Below are 20,847 nucleotides of genomic sequence, written 5' to 3'. Positions count from 1 at the left end.
TATTATATTTTTCTCGCACTAGACCAAAATTTGCATACTTTGATTTTCACTTTCAATTGCGCCATTACTTTCCATAAAGCATTCTCCCTTAATGATTTAAAAGTCCTATTGCCAGTAAAAACAAATTTACCATTTGTTCCCATTTATGTGTACACTACTGAAAAACTATAAATGTTGTTAAAGTTGAAGATATGGAGCGCGTGGGGAATATCAAATTATGAATTAAAGTTGCTCTGCGTATAAGAGAGTGATTTTATCTGAAAACGTGCCAGCGAGTTTTTTTGTTTGTTTATGTTTTATTCTTAACCCTAGAACCCACACCCGGGTACAAATGTATTCACTTCAAATTTGAAGTGTTGTAACTTTTGAACCGCTATACCTCTATACCGCTAACTTCGGATCTAGGAAGATTATTTAGTTTTGAGGTCAAATTCAAAATTTGAACCAGATTGGATCATTGGTTCAGGAGCTACAGCCTTCCAAACACATTATATACGTAAACACACACCCGGGATACGTTTGTACCCCAATAGTAAAAATCCTCCTAATAATAAAAAAAAAACATTTTTTATATTATTGACTTTTATTATAAAAATTATAAAAATGCATCTTATATCTAAGGAAAATCATGGCAAATAGAGCAATTTGTTGATGTGACCGAATGTTCAAGACACATTGGCTTCTTACATTTGGCGCACAGCTTTCTGGTTTTTCTACGGCGTTTTTCCTCTTGTGCGTAACATAAATAGCAAGATCCGGACACAGATTTTGGCGTGCGTGCTGCGGCAGATGTTGATGTTGCTGTTGACACCATTGATTCCAGCGGTCGGTTGAAATATGCTTCAATAGCAATTTTAGTCGAAAAATTTCGCGTCACTTGACGATTTATGGCTCTGGCTTCAATAATGGGCATACACAATGCTTCAGCCAAGCTGCGCAGGATCTGCTTACGCTTGTTGTTTGTTCTCCAAGGCAACATAGGGTTATTCAAATCGTAGACAATGTAGGCTGCAAGAGCTGTAATGTCCAACATGTTGAAGAACATCGCTAGTGGCCATCGTTTTGTTTGTCTTTGTGTTGGATATTCCGCAAACATTTGGTCCATTCGATCAACACCACCTTTGGTACGATTATAATATTCAATTATTTCAGGTTTCCCACTGTCAGCTATTTCAGCATCATTATGCATGGTCGAAAGCAAAATTACTGCTTTATTTTTTTTGGGAACATAAGACCACATTGTCACATTATTTTTGAAGCCAAATGCCGTTGAACCAATTGTCCTGTTTTTGTTCTGCTTCATTTCTTGAGGAATATATGATTTGTTTTTGCGCAAAGTTCCAACGATTGTGAGTTTCCAGGTGAGAAGCAGTTCTGCAACTGGCAAGGTCGTAAAAAAATTGTCCATTGTAATGTTTCGGCCACTTCCTTGGTATTTGGCAGACAAATCCTTCACCACTCGTTCGCCTTGGCCAGTATATATTTGTCCATGCAGTGGATATGCATTTGTGGCATCGCAAATCCACCAAACCTTGACACCATATTTAGCAGGTTTTGACGGTATGTAAGGAAATAATTGTTTATCAATCGTCAAGCATGAGCTGGGCTTGTAATGTGCAGCAAGATTATTGTTCATCATCGTCCACAACTCACTGATCGGTGCTGCTTTATCAGTTAGTAAGCGTGTTGCACGAGTGTTTTTATCGTCAAATCTTAGGAACCGCAATATCGAACAGAAACGGTTGACTCCCATTGTGGCGCGATATAAAGTATAGTTTTTGACGCTCCATAAATCTCGAACATGTTCTCCATTGCTATGGTTCGCACCAGTCATAATAAGTATGCCAAAAAATGCATACAGCTCTGTTATTGACACAGGCGTCCATGACTTAGGAGTTGTGTTTGGATGCGCATTGTTGTAAGCATTATAAGTTTCTTTTGCTAACTTATTTGTGTGGCGCATAATTATATCAGCCATTTCAACGTTCATGAAACATTTGAATGTTTGCTCTATTGACAACATTTCAGTGCATCTAGCTGGTCCAGAACGTCCTCTTATAATATTTTGTCTGAGTACCTGACGACTTACATTTGGTTCTTTCATCCACTCAGTACCATCACGTGCAACAAATTTTTCGCCACTAGCAGGTAATTCATTATTTTCTTCTACTTCTTTTTCATCGTCTTCTTCATCATTCTCATAGTCCGCATAATCAGGTAATACTTCTGCGGCACTTTGCGAAACTTCAGCATCGTCATCAGCAATTTCAATGTCATTGAATTGAATTTCTTCTTCATCTTCTGAGTCAAAGTCATAGGGAGCGTCATCGTCACAAATTTCATCAAATAAAGATTGTATAATATATATGATTCTCGCTGTTCCTCAGTTAGCCTGCATAATAAAAAAAATTAGTATATGTTTACATTGTTGCTTATTTTACATTTTTTACCTTCTACAATATATGCTGCACTTGATAAATATTCGTTTCTCCTTGAAGTCATTTCGTATCCAGTTATTTATAGTTTCAGTTATGTTTATTTGCACTTATATTTTCACTTCTTACACTTTTGAGCACCAAAATAATAATGAAAATATCAACAGGCAGCATTTATAACAACACCTCGTGTGAAAACAACCCTTGCAGCTGCATATAAAATACAAAAACCAGTTATACCAGTGTATTTGCTACCTACGTACCCATACCTTGCGCGACCTTTTTGCACATATCTCTTGAACCAGATAGAATATTTCAATGAAATAAAAACCAAAATGTGTATTCGATGTTACTCTACAAGTATATTATTATAAATTATATTATTTTGTTTTGCATTTATCAGGACAACAACAAAAACAAAAATCCACTGTTGCATGTCCTGACTTTATTTGCCCATATCGCTGGAACCAGTAGGAATATTCGAATGAAACAAAAGACAAAATACTTTTTATATATTAAAATATACATTTAAAAAAAATCATAGAAATCGGTTGAATAAGCATTAAAAAAACCGCAAAATAAGGTCCCGGGTACAAACTTATCCCGGGTGTGTGTTTACGTGGTATTTTCTGGGTGTGTGTTCTAGGGTTAATAAATATATTGCTATCAAAACAGTGTGATAGGTAATATATCTAAAAAGAGTATAGTTTGTAAAGTTATAAAATATTTATTGTATTAGGCAATGATTTTGCCATTGCGGTTATCCTACAATTTAGAATTTTTGTTTACTAATTACGTAAATACGAAATATCCTAAATATTGGCCTCTTTTATTCATTCTTCTCTACTCGCTATTTCTCCTAGCGGCTCACAACAACAAAGTTATCGCCGCCAGTGAGTATGGTCATACCTCATAAAACTAGTATAACTCACTATTTGACAAAAAAATTAATGTCACTTTTTACAGCTCTATACCAGCGCTGCCAAGATTCTACATATTTATTTATAACAGTTGTTTCACCTAATCGCCACTTGATAACGCTTGGAGAAAATAAAAGGCGTTATATCTAATTCTACAGCAGAGTTAGATTTGGCGCTTAGTTTTACTTACATACCAATTAGTTTCATATATCTAGAACCAGTTCAAGTGCTGGGACTACTTATCCTCCGACTTACAGTGAAAAGTACTTCAGAAAATGCTTCGAGGGGTAGAAGTTATATCTTCGACTGAATGACACAAGAAGTTTTAAATGCGTGTTTTCTTCTTGCCAATTCATTCTATACATATATTCGATGAAAGGAGAACAATCTTTTAACGCATACTACTACATATATTCTTCCAGCTGGTGTAATGTCAATGAAATCACCGAAAGCATTGTATGCGTCACTACACTTCTTTTCAGTAGATCTGAAGGCAAAATATGTCGTTAGTAGCGCGGCAATAAATCTGAACACTTGAACGACACCGATATTGCGGAGCTTTACGGCATGGTAGTCTATGCAACGAAACCTACAACAACCACCACAATGCTCGCGGCCCTTCCACTCTTATGGGAAGAGTTGAAACAGGCAGGACGAGTCCATTCATGTATATACAGATAGTTCAAAGCTCCAGGGCGCGAGATGGGTGAGCGGAGGTGTATATTCCGAATATCTGGGGATCTCCTTTAGCATTTGACTGCCCGATTATTGCTTTGTTTTTCAGACTGAATTGATTACTATATAAGCAATTACCTTAGTTGACGTGACACTGGCATAGGGTGATGCGATACCATGAACTGATATTTATATTTTCAGTGATAGCCAGGCGGCGATAAAATCCCTCACGAAGTAGTCGACAACCTCCAAGATAGTCTTCAAACGCCACACATCTCTTAAAGAGATGGCTAAGTCATTTCGCTCAAATGTAAAATGGGCTTCTGGCCATTTCGGCATCGATGTGAATTGTAGGGCTAGACTCGGCATCTTATAGAGAAACTGAAAAATGACATATTTGAGCTGCTGTAATTATATGCTGCTTATTGTTCAGAAATTTTAAGAATATCGAATGGAATATGGCCTATTGAACGCATCTACATAATCAGCCCACAATTTTCGCCGAAGCGTAATCTAAACGCATAGAAGCTGCGCCACTGTCCTGTTCTCTCCAAACGAAAGCTCACCATTTTTGAAGGGAAGGTCTCAGCATTGTGGAACCAAAAGTTTTCGAAAAATTCACATTAGTTTTAATGAGATCGAGACAAGTTTCTCATGCGGCATCACAGTGGGTTATGAACGCGAGTGTGCTGCATAGTGGACAACCGCTACGATCTAATCTATACATTTAATTCATTAATTTCATAGAGAAAATAGCCTCTGCAGTCTTTTTTAGACAGTCTTCATTCCTACGGCATTCGAGTTGAACACTAACTTTAAGGTAGCCCTAAAGTCTTTTCAGACTTCTTACTTATAGCACACGAGGCATTACGAAACATATGCCCTGAATTATTTCGTTCTGATGTCATGTACATTTACTTATTATCAATTTTCACAATATCCTGCTGAAATATCGGATAAATAGAGAGCGAGTTGATATAAACATGGTAAAAATATCTAAATTTGTAGTCATAAATTTCTAAGTCTCTCGTATCTATCTTAACATCAACTGTCATTTGGTAATTTGAAAATTCAATTTTCATATTTGTGGCGTGCGTCTTTGAGGCGTGCGTCTTGATGTTGTTCCACAAATGGAGGGACCTACATATTCAAACCGAATCCGAGCAGCAGATATTTTTTATGAGAAGATTTTTCATGGCAGAAATACACTCGGAGGCTTGCCATTGCCTACCGGGAGGCGACCGCTATTAGAAAACACTTTTTCTTCTTTTTTGGTCTTCCAGCGAGATTCGAACCTACGTTCTCTCTGAGTTCCGGATGGCAATCACGCACCAACCCATTCGGTTACGGCGGTCGCCAATTTTCATGCATGAGCGAATATAGCGATCTGGTTTTTTTGATGCCATTTTGAAAATGAAATGTTAAGATAACAAGATACCCACATTAAAAAACGAAACAAAGTCAGAACACAGATTCGACAGATGCTAAAAAACATTTAGTAGAAGATGTAAAGTAGATGTGAGGTTAGATATGCCTAACTTTTTTTGTCATAAACAATTCAAACATTTCGCATTCTGTTGTCACGTTTAATATATTGTTGTTGTTGTCATAGTTAACACACATTGAGCAGGTGATAGATTCATAACAAAAAAGTGTCCGACAAGAAATCTTGCTACATAGTGAGCTAAGAAATAAGTTCGACTTTGAAGTTTCTCATGAAACCGCCCGCCTAGTTTTGTAAAAAAATAATTTCTGCACAGCATATTGAAATGTATGTAGTTATATTTTGCTAGAACGTACCTAGCTCAACCAGATAGCTACTCGGATGATGTGATGTTTTGCGATGATACTAAAATCATGCGGTATTATAACGATGGACCCAATAGAGTGAGGAGGCAGTCATTCAAAGCACTGGAAAGGCGGAATATTATACCGACAGTGAAATTTGCTAAGCTTTCAGTCATGGTGTGGGGATGCATATCCATCAAGGGAATGGGTGATTTGGTGTTTACAGAAGATAAGATGGATGCATGCAATATTGGAATATTCTGGAATGAAGAAATATTGAAATAGAAAAGAAAATAGAAATTTTGTGAACATATTTTATATTCGGGGAATGGCACAAATTGATTTATGTTATGAGAAACCGACTAGAAAGTGTTATAGATGCTCGGGATGGTCATACAAAGTACAGATTCACATTTCATTTTTTTAAACATATGACTTAGAGCTATTAATTGCAAATACAAAACAAAATTCTTAACATCTGTGTTTACTTTTTATTTTCCTGTTATGTTTAAGTTTTATTGTCTACTTTTACAACGCATGCCTAAAAGAAGGAATTTTTTGAGAAATATGGAAAAAACAAAAATTAGTACTAATCAGTAAGGGAAAGGGAGACCCAACATTAGCGTCCGCTTATAGACCGTTATGTATGCTGGATAACGCAGAAAAACTCTTTGAGAAACTGATAAAGCATAGGCTTAGCGAAGCCGTAGAGAACAGCGGCGGCACCTCCGAAAGGCAGCATGGTTTTAGAAGTGGCAGATCTACCTTAGGAGCCATCCAAGATGTAATAGCTAGCGTAGAACATGCCCAGGCAGGTAATCGATACTCCAATCGTTTAGTATTACTAGCCACACTGGATATTAGATATGCTTTCAACAGTTTAAGTTGGGACGACGTAATTGAAGCTTTAAAGGTAAAATTCAAGACCCCGAATAATCTAATATATTGAAGATTACTCGCAGCTATCTAAGCAGTCGCGTGCTCTTATACGAAGCGCGAGAAGGGTGTAAGACCAAACAAATAACAGCAGGTGCGGCCCAAGGATCAATACTCGGACCTGAACTTTGGAATATAAGCATTTGGTGGGATACGCAGATGATATTGCAGCTGTAATAATCGCCCGAAACACTGACGAAGCCAAAAGGGAGTTAAATCAGGTGATGATCCGAGTTCAGACATGGCTAGAAAATCATGGATTAAAGCTAGCCACAGAGAAAACAGAGCTAATCCTTCTAACGAACAGACGTATCCCATTAGATGTAGACATACAAGTACTCGATGCCACTTTATGGACAAAAATAGTGGTCAAGTACCTAGGAGTGCAATTAGACACAAGGCTAACCTACTGGGCGCATATAAACCATGCTGCCACAAGAGCTGCCAAAGTAAGTGGCATGTTAAGTGAGCTCATGGCAAACCTTGGAGATCCAACGCAGAACAAGCGAAAACTTTTAATGGACACGACGAACTCGATTCTCTTATACGGATGCGAAATATGGGCAGATTCGCTAAGTGTGCAATGCCGGCGGAAAACTTTGCAATCTGTGCAACACACCTGCGCTCTCAGAGTGGCTTCGTCATATAGAACAGTATCTGAAGCAGCGGTGTTAGTTATCAGCGGAACCATCCCTATAGATATTCTAGCACAAGAGCGCAAACGGAAATGGGAGGCAAAAAACACAGGAATCCTAGTACTACGTTTCTCCGATATTAGAGTTCAAACGCTCACACTTTGGCAGGCAAGATGGAACTCTGAACGGTATGGTAGATGGACAGCGAAACCAATACCCGATCTAAAAAAGTGGGTAGAACGAAAGCGCGGTGAGGTTAACTATTACCTCACACAGTTTTTGTCCGGACATGGGTCCTTTCGCAAGTATTTGTGGCGGATGGGTAAAGTGAGCCAACCAAACTGCATATATGGAGATACTGAGTATGATGATGCGGAGCACACCTTCTTTAAATGCGAGAGGTGGAACGTAGAGAGAACAGGTCTGCAACGAGCTATTGGTGCCGTCACAAATTTTGTAGAGGATATTATCCAAAAAAAGAAGCGCGAAACGGAAAGTTATGATGAAGAGCATTGAGCATAGGTTTCTCAAAACAGGCGACCCTGGACGCAGGGTGAGTAAGTAAGTGCCCTTCTTAGGACGCCGTCTTGGCCCTCTACCTCGAATCAATGCGGAAGCAGTCCCGGGGTGGAGGAAAAAATCCAAGAGAAGAGGAGGGATTTTTTAGTGGAATCACCACACACGTATGGTGCGAAGGCATTTTTAACCCAACCTCACCGCCAAAAAAAAAAAAAAAAAAAAAATCTTCTTTTGGCTTATGAATTATTTACATTAGTAAAATTAAATCAAATATTGAAAGAAAACCATATTAAATACATACATATGTATTCTCTTGAGCGACGTGTGTGATTTTTCCTAGATTAGTACATAGAAGTCAAAATCAATTTTTACTAGGACCGCCCATGCGTCGAAATTTCGACGTTATATAAATACGGAGAGCAAAATTTAGTCATACCATTTTTTAGTATTTATAGCCATAGAAACATATACCTACATATAAATGGATAGCTTATGTTGAAACTTTTTACATGATATATGTGAATAGATGCATTAAAATTAAATGTGAAAACTATCCCATTTTACCTACATTAAGCGATCCTATATTTGTGTATTTCAAATATAATAATTTTTTTTTTATTCATGAATTGGAAACACTTAATTTCATGTATTACGAAAAAAAAATTAATATTGTTTGAAAAAGCATAATGAAAAACCATCATTAATTAATCCATAACCATCATAATTTTTGAATCAAATTTATAATAGTATTGATTCACAATATATAAGTTTCCAGTTGTTTCATAAACTTTTATATCATGATACAAATATATAATATCATGATACATAATATAGCATTATATATTATAATACAGGTAAAATGGTGTGATTAATTTTACCTGCACCTATTCACTTCTGTATCTATTTTAATACATTTAATACAACTTTTTTCTCTGACTAACAAACAAGTAAGTTTGCACATAAAGATTTATTTATTTCCAGTGCCGACGTCACGTCTTCTGATGGCATTACCTTTGTATTCTTTATATCGTGCAACTGACGTGCTATTGGTTTTATAACGATTCTGCATCTAAATGTAAATTTAGAAAAAAAAGTCGCTTACTTAAAGGATTTTTGCGGTTAGTGCTTTGATATACCCTCGTAAACATAGTTAGCGGAAATGTGTGTTAAAAAATAAAGCAAATTCTAAATATATGTCTAGATGCTTCTGTATACTAAAAAATGTGCCGGTATGTTTTTTTAGAAATCAATATATGTATACATTAGTACATAAAAAATGTTTCTTATTCCTTTTTATGACAACCATTACTGAATAAATTGATAATTGGTTATTATTTACATTTCTCGAATCACTTCCCACGATATACAATATAATACTTATCTTACACTGAGTGCATCCTTATCGGCTTATCACAACAAGTAAATATTTGGCTTTCTTTGTTAGCCCTTATATGCTTATACATAGATACATAATTAGTATATTTACATATCTGCACATACATGTGTGTATATAGGTGAAATCGATCAAATTTACAAATTTGAAACACTTTTCAATTCAATTCCTTTCTTCATTTTTACTTGTACTTGTATACCTATACCATTACTTTATCTCCGCATTATTCCTTCCTCTCCTCAAACTTAAATTTCAGTGGTATAGCTGGGATATTAATCATTTTGAGTATGAAAGCGTTCTCCGTGGAATAGTTGAATTCAATTACGAAATTTCGCACCAAACGCGCCAAAGTCACCTCCAACTCCAGCTCAGCAATACGTTTACCCACACAGAGGCGTGGACCAAAACCGAAAGGAAGATATAGAAATGGATTTTCTAGCTGATATTTCTTGCCTTCGGCGTCATTGCGTAACCAACGTTCGGGCATGTATTTATTCGGCTCCTTCACAAAATGTTCATTGCGCAACAATAAATTCGAACTGACCGAGACATCAACTCCAGCTGGAATGTGATAGCCACTCAACACCACATCGGTAGGTAGGCTACGTATTGTGCCCGCAGTTATGGGATGATAGCGTATGCCCTCTTTAATACAAGCGCGCAAATAAGGTAGATTTTGCATATTCTCTATACTCAATTGGGAATCTTTGTTTGGCAGTATACGCTTGAGTTCCTCGAAGAGTTTAGCTTGTTTGTCGGGATTCTTGGCAATACATAATAGGATGCCAGCCAAGGTGGAGCTTGTCTGTGATTGCGATTAGTAATTAATTATATACGTGTGAACTCCATGTAAAAAATATGACATGAAAGTGAACTTACCGTATCAACTCCAGCCATCATCATGTCTAGCGCCATTACCACAGCGATTCGACGATCAATGCGCAATAGTTTCTCCAATACACTCTTCTCCTTACCCCCCTCTGAGGTAAGTTTGCCATCTTTATCTGATTCAATTTGCCTCAGCGCCTGATCAATGTAAGTGTTACATAGATCAGTTAGGGTATCTAATGTGTCCATCAGCTTGTAGAATTTTGGTGTTTTGACGATCTTCCAAAAGGATGGTTTTATTTCCAAATCTTCGGAGTAGTCAAAAAAGTTGCGTATCGATTTCAAAAGTAATTTACATTCGGCACTGTCACGATTTTTATGTATCATGCCCAGACGAGTGTTGAGTGCAACACCCACAACGCCTTCCAATGTTAGACGATTCATATCGTCGTGGAAGTCACCAGGTACTTCGAGTGTATCCGGATCACGTGTGTCACGAATTCTGTAAATATTTTCAACAAGGAGACGTGGAAGTGAGAACACTGAATTCAAATATCTACACATATGTATAAACATATATATGTATATGCATAAGTATACATGTATATTAAAACAACCTTTCTAGGAACTCATCGTTAATTTCCAATATCGTATTCAGGTAAAGTCTGGCATTCTTCGGCTGCATCATAATCGGATTAACTGCTGTGCGAATTTTGGCCCAATCCTCGCCAGCTCTACAAGATTGAAAGTTAGTGAAAGTGTGCTCAACTTTCTTAAGTACACATACGTTGAGATAAGTCCATTAATGCCTTGAAAGAAGTCTGCGCGATGTACGTTCCGATGGTAGGCGAATGTCTCGAAGCCACGGCGCTCAGGCCATATCCCTTCATTGCGGAATATGATGGGATAGTCTGCTGGATTTAGATCAATTACCATTTTCGGTCTGCCGAATATGGCGGGAAAGTAGAAAATGTCGCCGTACTTTTTTTGCATGTTTCCTATTGCTTCCACAAATCCTTGCTTAGAATATTCCCCTAAATGGTGGGAGAAGAATAATGTTAATGTTAAGCAATGAAATTCGAATATACTAAGAGCTACTTTCTTAAAATAATAGTCTACACAAACCCAGTAAAACCAATATAATGTAAATGAAGAAGGTAAATAATGTTGTAAGTGCCCTTGTTTTCCACGGGGTATACGTGCTGTGAGACTCGGCATTACTTCAAGTCCTTTCCGCATTACCTGTATGGAAGGCCAGGTGGAATTATCTAAGCATCTTCTCCTTAACGGTCTTGGCTTTAATTTTTTTGCTAAGCTTGCTTATGAAAGGCCTTGATATTAACAATATAATGAACTTCATCAGCAGCATGGGCGATTAACGCAACCGTTACGGTCGTAATTCACAAATACCCAATCCCCCTCCGGCTCCATTTTCACTCCTATTAGTTTCCATATTCCTTCTTATCTCCTTTGGAATGGAATTACAAAGGACGAACTCAATTTCTTTTACTAAGTGTGCCCTCTCTCCGAACACCTCAACCCATCCTAACCTAATCTAATCTAAAACTTAAAAAAGAACAAAAACAAAAAACAATCAGAAAGCGCAACGTAAAATTACCATTTATACTAAACCGTACCGCCTCAAGCTACTTATAAAATTTACCAGATGTGTGATATTTAAACCTGATATATCCACAGGTGTAGCGGATAAGTGACAGCCCATCCGTCTGAATTTTAGCCCGACGAGACCAGGGTAACTGAGAAGAAGGTGTTGAGACGATTCCAGCTCATCTTCCACATAACTTTTTGTTATATTGGTATACTCTTCATATGAACGTGTATGAAGTTTCATTACAATCTGCCAGTTCATAATTGTTTACCAGCCATTTAGTATCGACGTGTCACAGTATTTTCTACAATGGAAAAAATCAAGTATCGTGCAGTGACTGAATTTTTATTTTTGGAAGGTTTAAAAGCAAAAGAAATTTATCAGCGAATGTTGAAAGTATATAAGGACTTTCCGCCACCAATTAGTACAGTAGATAGATGGCTTGCTGAATTTCATTGTGGTCGTACAAGCAGTGGGCAGTGTAAGCAATATTTTGACAGAAGTATTGGGTTTCAGAAGGCTGTGTGCCCAATGGGTGCCGCATGCGCTACCAGTGGAACAAAAACACATTCGAATGCGACTTTCGCATTAACATTTAGAGGATTTTTGAGAAAATAAGGTAGATTTTGTGCATCGATTCATCACTATGGATGAGACTTGGGTCTATCACTAAGATCCTTAATCAAAATGAAAGGCTAAAGAGTTGTATGAACCGGATTCTTCGGCTCCGAAACGAGTTCGTGTCAAGAAATCGGCCAAGAAGGTGTTAGAATCCGTTTTTTGGGATGCGAAAGGAATTTTGTTTATGAACTACTTGTAAACTGGTAAAACAATAAATTCTCAATATTATTGCAACCTTATAGAACAGCTGAACGAAAAAGGAAAAAGCTAAAGAAAAACTTTTAGTCTGTTTCAATACTCCGGTATCTAGTCAGAAATAGGGAGAAAGATTTTACTGCAATAGTAGAACAAAATAATTGCTTAATACGGTAGCATCAACACATTTCTATGCTAGTTGGCTTAAACTGCTCTCGTCTTTCATATGTAAGCGGACACTCCCCATAAGCCGACACTTTTTTCAGTACTTCCCACAAATCCTTAAGAATTAAGAGAGCAAATGAGTGCACGGGCGGACGGATATGCCACTCCCTTCATCTCTCTGAGCAGTTTTGTATATATTGTATATATCTATATCTATCTTGATTCCTTAATGATGCTACAAAAAATGTTATGTGAATAAAATTATAATCCAATACTATTGGGCACAAGAGTGTGCGGGTATGAACAAACCCACGCATATTTAAGTTGAATGAAATTACGCGTATTTAGAATGTAAGTCTGTAGATGAATTTGCCCACTAAAGGGTTAAGTAGCAACACTAGAAAACAGTTTTGTTGTTGTACGAGCTTTATTACGATTTTGTTACGCCATCACTGTTATAAACGATTCTTAGCAAGCAATGCCATGCATGAGTGTTATGTACATACGAGTATGTATGTTGTGGTACGCTCGCTTTATTTGCTTTAATTTCTAAATGCCGTCGTCGTCGGTTTGTTTCTTATATTAACAATACGCACATAAATTAAAATTTGTATGTGAGTAAATTAAATAATTTCTTAATAATAGTATATAAACTTGTGGACAAAATAATAGAATCGCGATGTGTTCACGACCACCAATTTTGTTTTTTTTAATTATTTAAATTATAATTCATTATTTATTTAAACTATTATCTTTCTATAAAAATATAGTCCATTATACAATAAAAATCATACAAATAAAAGTTTCAGACGTTGTAAAAAGTTTATAAAAATTTGTCGAATTTTTATCAAAATTTCAAACTTTTTTTTTATCAGAATTGAAAAAATGTATAATTTTATATTAAAATAAAGTGACAGTTTGAAGTGGCTTAAATTCTCGATAATTTTTTTCTTTGGCGGTGTTGCGCGTTTTCTCGAAATAAAAAAAAGTGCGTGTAGCTTAGTATATGGTACATAACAGAAGTGAAACTGGCAAGGTAGACAAGGAAAGAGGGAGAGACCCGAGAGAGAATGAGAGAAAGAGAGACAGAGACAAATAATATATATGTGTAATCAATTTCACAACATCTGCAGAGAATACAAATAGACAAAATTTACAAAAATAAGCTCAAAACACGAAAATGAATAATAATGCACGTGGTATATCAACTGCGTATATATAGCGTCTGTCGTTAAAGCGTACTGCCACATCACGCACAAGTCGTATTCTAACTATACCTTGCTCTCTCTCGCTCCGATGTATTAGCGTGGCGTTAGAGCCGTGCGCACATATAGCGTCTAACACTAAAACATTGGCCTTAAAATTTTACTTTTACTTCTCGCTCGTCCATCGACGTCTAAGAAGTTTCACTTGAAAAATATACATATATAATGTGATACATCAATAATAAGCAATTACTAGGTATGTCGTGCAAGAAAGGCGCTTTAAAATTTAATCAGAAATCACATAAATTGCTTATTTCTATAGTAAATAAAAGTTCGGCACTTAAGGTTAATGACTGTACGGTGATGGGGATTTACAAGTAGGCATACAATGTTTTTCTATTTTGTGCTAATAAGAATTGACCACTATTTTGTTCAATGATATATGCATTTTCTTACCTCCTGGCATAAAACCACGTATCAGTTCATATTTGCTTGGACCGGGCATCTCCGAAAACGGACGCGCATTTTCCAAATTATCCGAAGCAATAGCTTTTTCACTTAACTATAAATCTCAATTCCGCACAAAAAAAAAATAAAAATGAAAAAAAAAATAAAGAAAATAACAAAGTAAAAAATACCAAACATAAATTTATAAAAATATATAATAACAATAATTGTCATTAAAGCAACCTGGGGCTGTGGCACCGCTGCCGCATATCGCCTTAACGAAGTCGCCCTCAACGAACGTCCCATCATTGGCATTAGATAATGCGATAACATTTTGTGAGTACAATTTAATAATTATTCAAACACTTTGAAAACAAATATAAATACGCATAAAGCGACAAGCAAATTTCGACTCGTCACACTCGTCCGAAAAAAATTAGAACTGAACACCTCAACGTTTGCAAACTAACTGATCCACTTGTTATGAGGCGCATATAAATATTTGTTTGCTATCTACTTACACAGTTGCTATTCTAAGCAAAATAGGAATTGAATTTGTTAAGAGCATCGCGCATGGCAAATGAAAAATATTTTGATTAGTTGTTATTTGAATATTTTATACCCAACAACGCATTCGAGTTCAGAGCTTTCAGTTGATAAAGCGAAAAATTAACTTATGAAAGAAAACCGCTACATTTATATGCTATATAATATTATGATAAATTTATGTAATCCAGAAAATGTTAATTCATTGCAAAATATTGTACTGTTCTTTTATTTATTATTTCCTTTGCTTCTGAAATAAAAGCCGTAATAATCCTCTTTTCTTTCGAAATGGTGTTCCCGTTTTTATACCAAAGCGTGTTCTACTTGGGTGTTAAGTTGGACTTGGCGATTGTTTGAGTCGGCTCACCGCGATTTAAGTGCGATATGTTTCACTATTTTTCTGTTATGTAAACCAGTATCTTGCACCCATATAATTATTTATTTTTGTGTCTAATATTCGGTTTTTGGGGAAAATAATAATTTTCATATGCCCACTCAATTCCGCTACTTCCGTGACTTTATCGACATTTCCGACCGTTGACCTACCAAATCTTGTATTTTCTTCGACATTCGTATTACTAGAACAGAATCGGTTGAGACACCGCTTTGCTTTTGCATTCTCTACGGACACTAATTTTTGGCCACCCACTCCGACTACTCATTTTGGTCGCAGTGCAAAGAATGTATCTTTTTTACCTTTACTTCCCGAATATGTATAAAGATATAAGACACTTCTATGAATAGGGAATGGGGTGGAGTTTTAGAACTTCGTTTTAATAGTTTTGCTTCGGTTTTGACGAAATTGAGTCGGCTTTTTAACAAATTTCATATATAGGGTGGGCCATGTAAAATTTGCTTTTTGAATCGGCTATAAAAAAAAAACTAATCAATATTTTTTCAAACTTTTTTTTTTATTTTGAAGATTGAACATTGTCATTTATAAATAAAAAATAATATCGTTCAAATGGCTGCCACGACTGGCTTTACAGTAGGCCATTCGATCAACCCAATTTTCAAGCATATTTTTGATTGTTTGGGCTCCAATTTCATGAATGACAACTTCGATTTCGTGTTTTAAAACATCAATCGGCTCTGGATGGTTCGCATAGCAAAAACGAAACCATCCAGAGATAGTCCCACGGGCTTAAATCACAGCTCCGAGGCGGCCAATTGATATCGGAATTCAGAAACGGTAGCCAAAAGTTCGAGTGTAACTTTGGCAGTGTGACAAGTTGCACCGTCCTGTTGAAACCAAATGTCGTCCATGTCATCCTCTTCAATTTTTGGAAACAAAAACTCGTTGAGCATGTCACAGTAACGCTCGCCATTTACTGTAACCGTGGAAGAAGAAGAAGACTCACCACTTTGGAAATAGGTTTTCAATATTTCCCAATTTTGTTCAAGCGTATAGCGTCCCATTTCGTAAATGTCAAACCTTTAAAGGGGTAGTATGGTATTTTTTTTGTTTTCATTTTTTTTCTTTTTTTTTTTTAAATTATTCTATAACATCTTAAGATTATTGTGTGAAAGTTTGAAGTGCATTAGAGTAAAATTGACAAAGACACAAAGGATTAAGTATCTACCTCTCCAACCGGATTTCACGCTGCCGAAAATTTTTAAACGCGTTTTTCTCACACTTGCCTTTTTTACGGTCGGTGTCCACTGTAGATTCATATCTACTGCACCGATTCTTTTCAAATTTGGTTTTTTTGTTTCTTTACTTTATTCACGAGGTAATGACGTCGAGTTTTTTTTTTTTTAAATTTTGTCATATTTTAAAACAACAAAGTTTTCAAGGTTTTTTTATGAAAAATCGGTGTTTTGACTTCAAAGCGCTTTAAAAAATTTAAAAAAAAAAAAAAAAAAAAAAATTCGACGTTGTTACCTGCGAAAATTTATTAGCTGATGAAATCAATTTGGTTTTTTGATTTTAGTTGATCCAGTAATGAGTTCTGAGGGACACCGCAATACAACTTTTTTATGAGACGTCCGCGAAGATTCGCTGCCACCAACTCATTTCTTCATAAAAATCAATGAAAATTTCACACAATATTCTTTAAATATGACTTTATAATGAAGTAATTTTAAAATTTTGAATAAATCAACTGTGTCGACAAAAAAAATTTCGAAAAATATGCTTGTTTTACACCGAATTAACCATACTACCCCCTTAAGTAAATTATGAACACATTTGACATGCCATTTGTGTTACCATTCTCAAAAAAATAGGTGGTTCAAAAAGCAAATGCTATATGGCCCACCCTGTATATGTACATACCTCCCTTTTGATAAATACAAAGCAAAAAAAAGAAACCGAAGAAAAAACAATGCATTCATTGTTGCCGTTTTTCTTAGAATTTTACCCCCTTGTAACTTGAACGCACCGTGGCCGGTTGAGTTTGTTTGGTTTCGATCTGGACTTGTGGCCTACTAAGAATCTGAAATCTCATATGAGAGCTAAAATCTTGACTCATAATGATCCCAGATAAGCTCGTATATCAAGCTGGCTCCAAACTTTCTATTACAATAGATTTTATATTAAGTGATCCAAGTATTATGGACCTGGTCGAGTAGGAAGTGGTCAAGTGGTAAGAAATATACTGAAAAATTAAAAAAAAACTGTTTTATGCTCATAAAATCATACTTGCAAAATAGACATTTTCTTGTTAAGGTAAACAACGAAACCAATAAACTTCATGCAATTAAAGCAGGTGTTTCACATGGAAGTGTTCTAGCCCCCGTCTTGTATACTTTATTCACTCAAAGGACATACATGCAGCCACGTATGAAGATGATACTGTCGTCATGGCCAGGAGTACCCTTCCCTCAATTGCTTCAGATTACTTACAAGGAAACCTTAGCAGTGCTAGCGACTGGATGAAAACATGGCGTATAAAAGCTAACAAAAGCAAATCGGCGCAGATAATATTCACACTTTGAAACGGCTCATGGCCTGCCGTATCTCTTAACAGAGTTCCAATATCTCAAACAGATAATGCCAAATATTTAGGTAATCTATTAGACCGGCATCTTACTTGACGATCGCATATACTTTTAAAGCGAAAGCAGCTTGGACTGAAACTGCGACTACTACACTGGTTAATCGGCTATAATTCAGCACTTGCACTAGACAATAAGGTGCTTATCTACAAATCCCTTCTGAAACCGATATGGACGTACTGAGTCCAATTATGGGGCTCATCTGCAAAATCAAATCTAGAAACTATGCAAAGATTTCAATCAAAGGTGCTCCGCGCCATGGTTTGTACGAAACGAGAAATTGCACCGTGATCTACAAGTTACTATAGTTTTCGAAGAAATAAACAACCCCAGCCAGAGGTACTACAATCGACTTGCCACTCATCCGAATAACCGAAGAAATAACTTTTCTAAGATAAACTATCCTTCAAGATTAAAAAAAATGTCAGCCTAACGATTTCATGCAAAGATTTAAAACGTAAAATATGTAAATGCGTTCTTACTCCAAGTTATTCTTCTTTAAATTGTAGGTAAAAATAGTGTTATTGTTATGACAGATTGTATGAAATAAATGGAGATTAAAAAAAAAAAATCTTACAATACTCAAGACTGTAAATGAAACAATTTTCAGAAAAATGTAAGACCATGTCCAAAACACTTGCATTTTTCCTCTTTCGCTGGAGTCAACACTGGCAACACACCTTTTATGGGAAACACTATGAATATTGAGAAATACTACTTATAGTATCACTATTCATGGCAATTTTCGAACACCAACCTTAAAACGTTTAGTAAGTTTGAAGAATAATACACTTGGAAAATCATTTGTTTCACTCAGATCAGCTCTTATCATAAAAAGTTAATACTCTAGTGCTCATTAGCACTAGACTTGGTAGATGCCTCAAAAATATTAGAGTTGTGACGCTTACTTTCTATAAAGAACGCATTTATTTTTAAATTAAAATTTATGCAAAGCCATATTTGAAATAATCAAACAAAACAAGTAAAGAGCGCGAACACCACACATCTCTATGGGAGTAAAAGCTTTTAACGTTACCACTTACTACGATTCTCTTATCTTAAGCGATTGCTCCAAACGTTCGCCGCTCAAATCACATACAATATCATCAAATATCGCATTCACACAAAAAAGCTCAAAAGTGTTAGAAAGTAGCAAAAGATAAAAATTAGTAACACAGCAAAATGTTTATGAAACGAGCTCAGATTGAACTGAGTAGAGTAGGTGGCCTAAGCAATGAGCTAAAACCGTGAGAAGTAGTCAAAAAACTAAAAACCATTCGAATTAAATTTTTATAAACCATCATACTGTAGTCGAGTTGGGACCAAAACGAAGTTTAATAGAAATTAAATAATTTTTTGTATGCTTCTCTTTTAAAACCAGTGCTTCCGATATTATAATATTTGCACAGTACATATGACTTCAGGAAACCCAAGAAGAAAAATTAGACGATCTTAGTGGCCAATTCTCTTACCACCACGAGTTATAACCACATTCTCAAATTGTTAATAATTATAAATTTGTATTATTTGTAGATTGTCATGAGTGACTAACACAAATTCGTTAGATGTTGCCATAGCAACACGGCCACCAGAGTCTGCTAAATCCGACCCATTCCTATGTAGAAGAAATCTCTATATAATATTGCTTATACAGCCCAGAAAATTTAAAATCAGTTGCATAGCACCGCCAAGCGGTAATTTGTTGAAATATTAAATAATCTGTGCAGTTTTCTTAGTTACTTAATTATGGATGTTTTTTTTTTTAATTACTTTTAAAAGTTTCTCGGGGTCATTAATAAATTTTATTTTCATTCACTACTTATTATCACTTTCAATGTACTCCTCCTTTTTTTCCTCACTTTTTGCAACAGTGCTGAAGTTATCTTTTATCAGCTCGTTCAGGGCGTTTGCTGTTTTGTTTTTTTAATAATTTCTTTTAGGGGGGAAGTCGCATGGCGTAAGGTCACGCGAATAAAACAGCCCTATATCGGGATGTCATGCTTGACCATAAACCTCTTTACAGACAATGTGGAATGGGTCAGCGCATTAACTTGCTCTGCTTGTATTTCACATCTTTCAGCCATACAAAATGCAAGAGATATTACCTATATGCGAAATAGAAGCCCTCATCTTCAATAGCTGTCGACTGGTGGCATTTGACACTTGCGTACTTCTTCCGTAACAGGCTAAGTATAATATTTCATCAACCAAACCTCGTAATCTTTCAGGATAGAAAATCATCTTAAGCCAAAGAAAGCATCTTATAAAAACTTTCACAGTTGTGCTTTTAGCTTCATTCGTAGTAACTTCGAATAGCATCATTAAAACCTGGAGCTCACCTAAGGTGAAATTGGAAAACCCGTTCATAGAAATAAAAAAGATTTTGGAAAATGCCTTACAATGGATATTTATATCTGCACATGCCATAATCATATTAATTAGTGTGATCACTATTTTTAGTTTTTTTCTACGTTTTTGTTTTTTAAACATACAACAAAAGTGCAATAAAAATTGGTGATGAATCCTTTTGTTTGAAGAGCGCTCTGCCGGAAAGAAATTTATCTTTTTCGACTATACATAAGAATACCTATGGAAATATTGTACATACGATTTTTATGCTGCAACAATTTTATCAAAACACGGAACGGTTAAAAATAGTTCAAAACTACAAAAAAAAAAAAATCGTCCGAAATTTTGGTTTAGAATAACTTTTCTACTAAATAAAAAATGATTTTAAGTGGTTCAAATCTCTATTTTGACCTTTGCGCGCTCCACTGCTCGACTGCTTGTATATTGCAGCTGTCTAGTTCACAAGTGTCAAATATGATTGGCAAAAATTATAAATCTTCCGATGGACCGATTAAATTTGCGCCAATGGTAGCACAACAACGATCAGTTTTCAATATATTCCTTTTTTTGCAATGCTCATA

The 20,847-nt window shown here is 35.9% G+C and overlaps 1 protein-coding gene and 1 pseudogene across 1 annotated transcript; both read right to left on the bottom strand.

The window, feature by feature from the left end:
* The window catches only part of LOC128854893 (probable cytochrome P450 12e1, mitochondrial), a 38,864-nt pseudogene that overhangs the window by 13,243 nt on the left and 4,774 nt on the right, over positions 1–20,847 (bottom strand).
* Positions 9,333–14,843, bottom strand: LOC128854889 (cytochrome P450 CYP12A2-like). The gene is made up of 6 exons (XM_054089345.1): positions 14,615–14,843; positions 14,381–14,486; positions 10,917–11,163; positions 10,747–10,863; positions 10,181–10,631; positions 9,333–10,106 (listed from the first exon to the last, which is right to left on the bottom strand). The coding sequence occupies exons 1-6, from the start codon at positions 14,702–14,704 to the stop codon at positions 9,525–9,527; spliced, it is 1,593 nt and encodes a 530-aa protein (XP_053945320.1). The 5' UTR covers positions 14,705–14,843; the 3' UTR covers positions 9,333–9,524.

The sequence above is a fragment of the Anastrepha ludens genome, chromosome 2, assembly GCF_028408465.1.
Source record: "Anastrepha ludens isolate Willacy chromosome 2, idAnaLude1.1, whole genome shotgun sequence".
In the NCBI taxonomy this organism is placed as follows: domain Eukaryota; kingdom Metazoa; phylum Arthropoda; class Insecta; order Diptera; family Tephritidae; genus Anastrepha; species Anastrepha ludens.
Note: the sequence above shows the minus strand (reverse complement) of the source record. Positions and strands in the feature narration are given on the sequence as shown.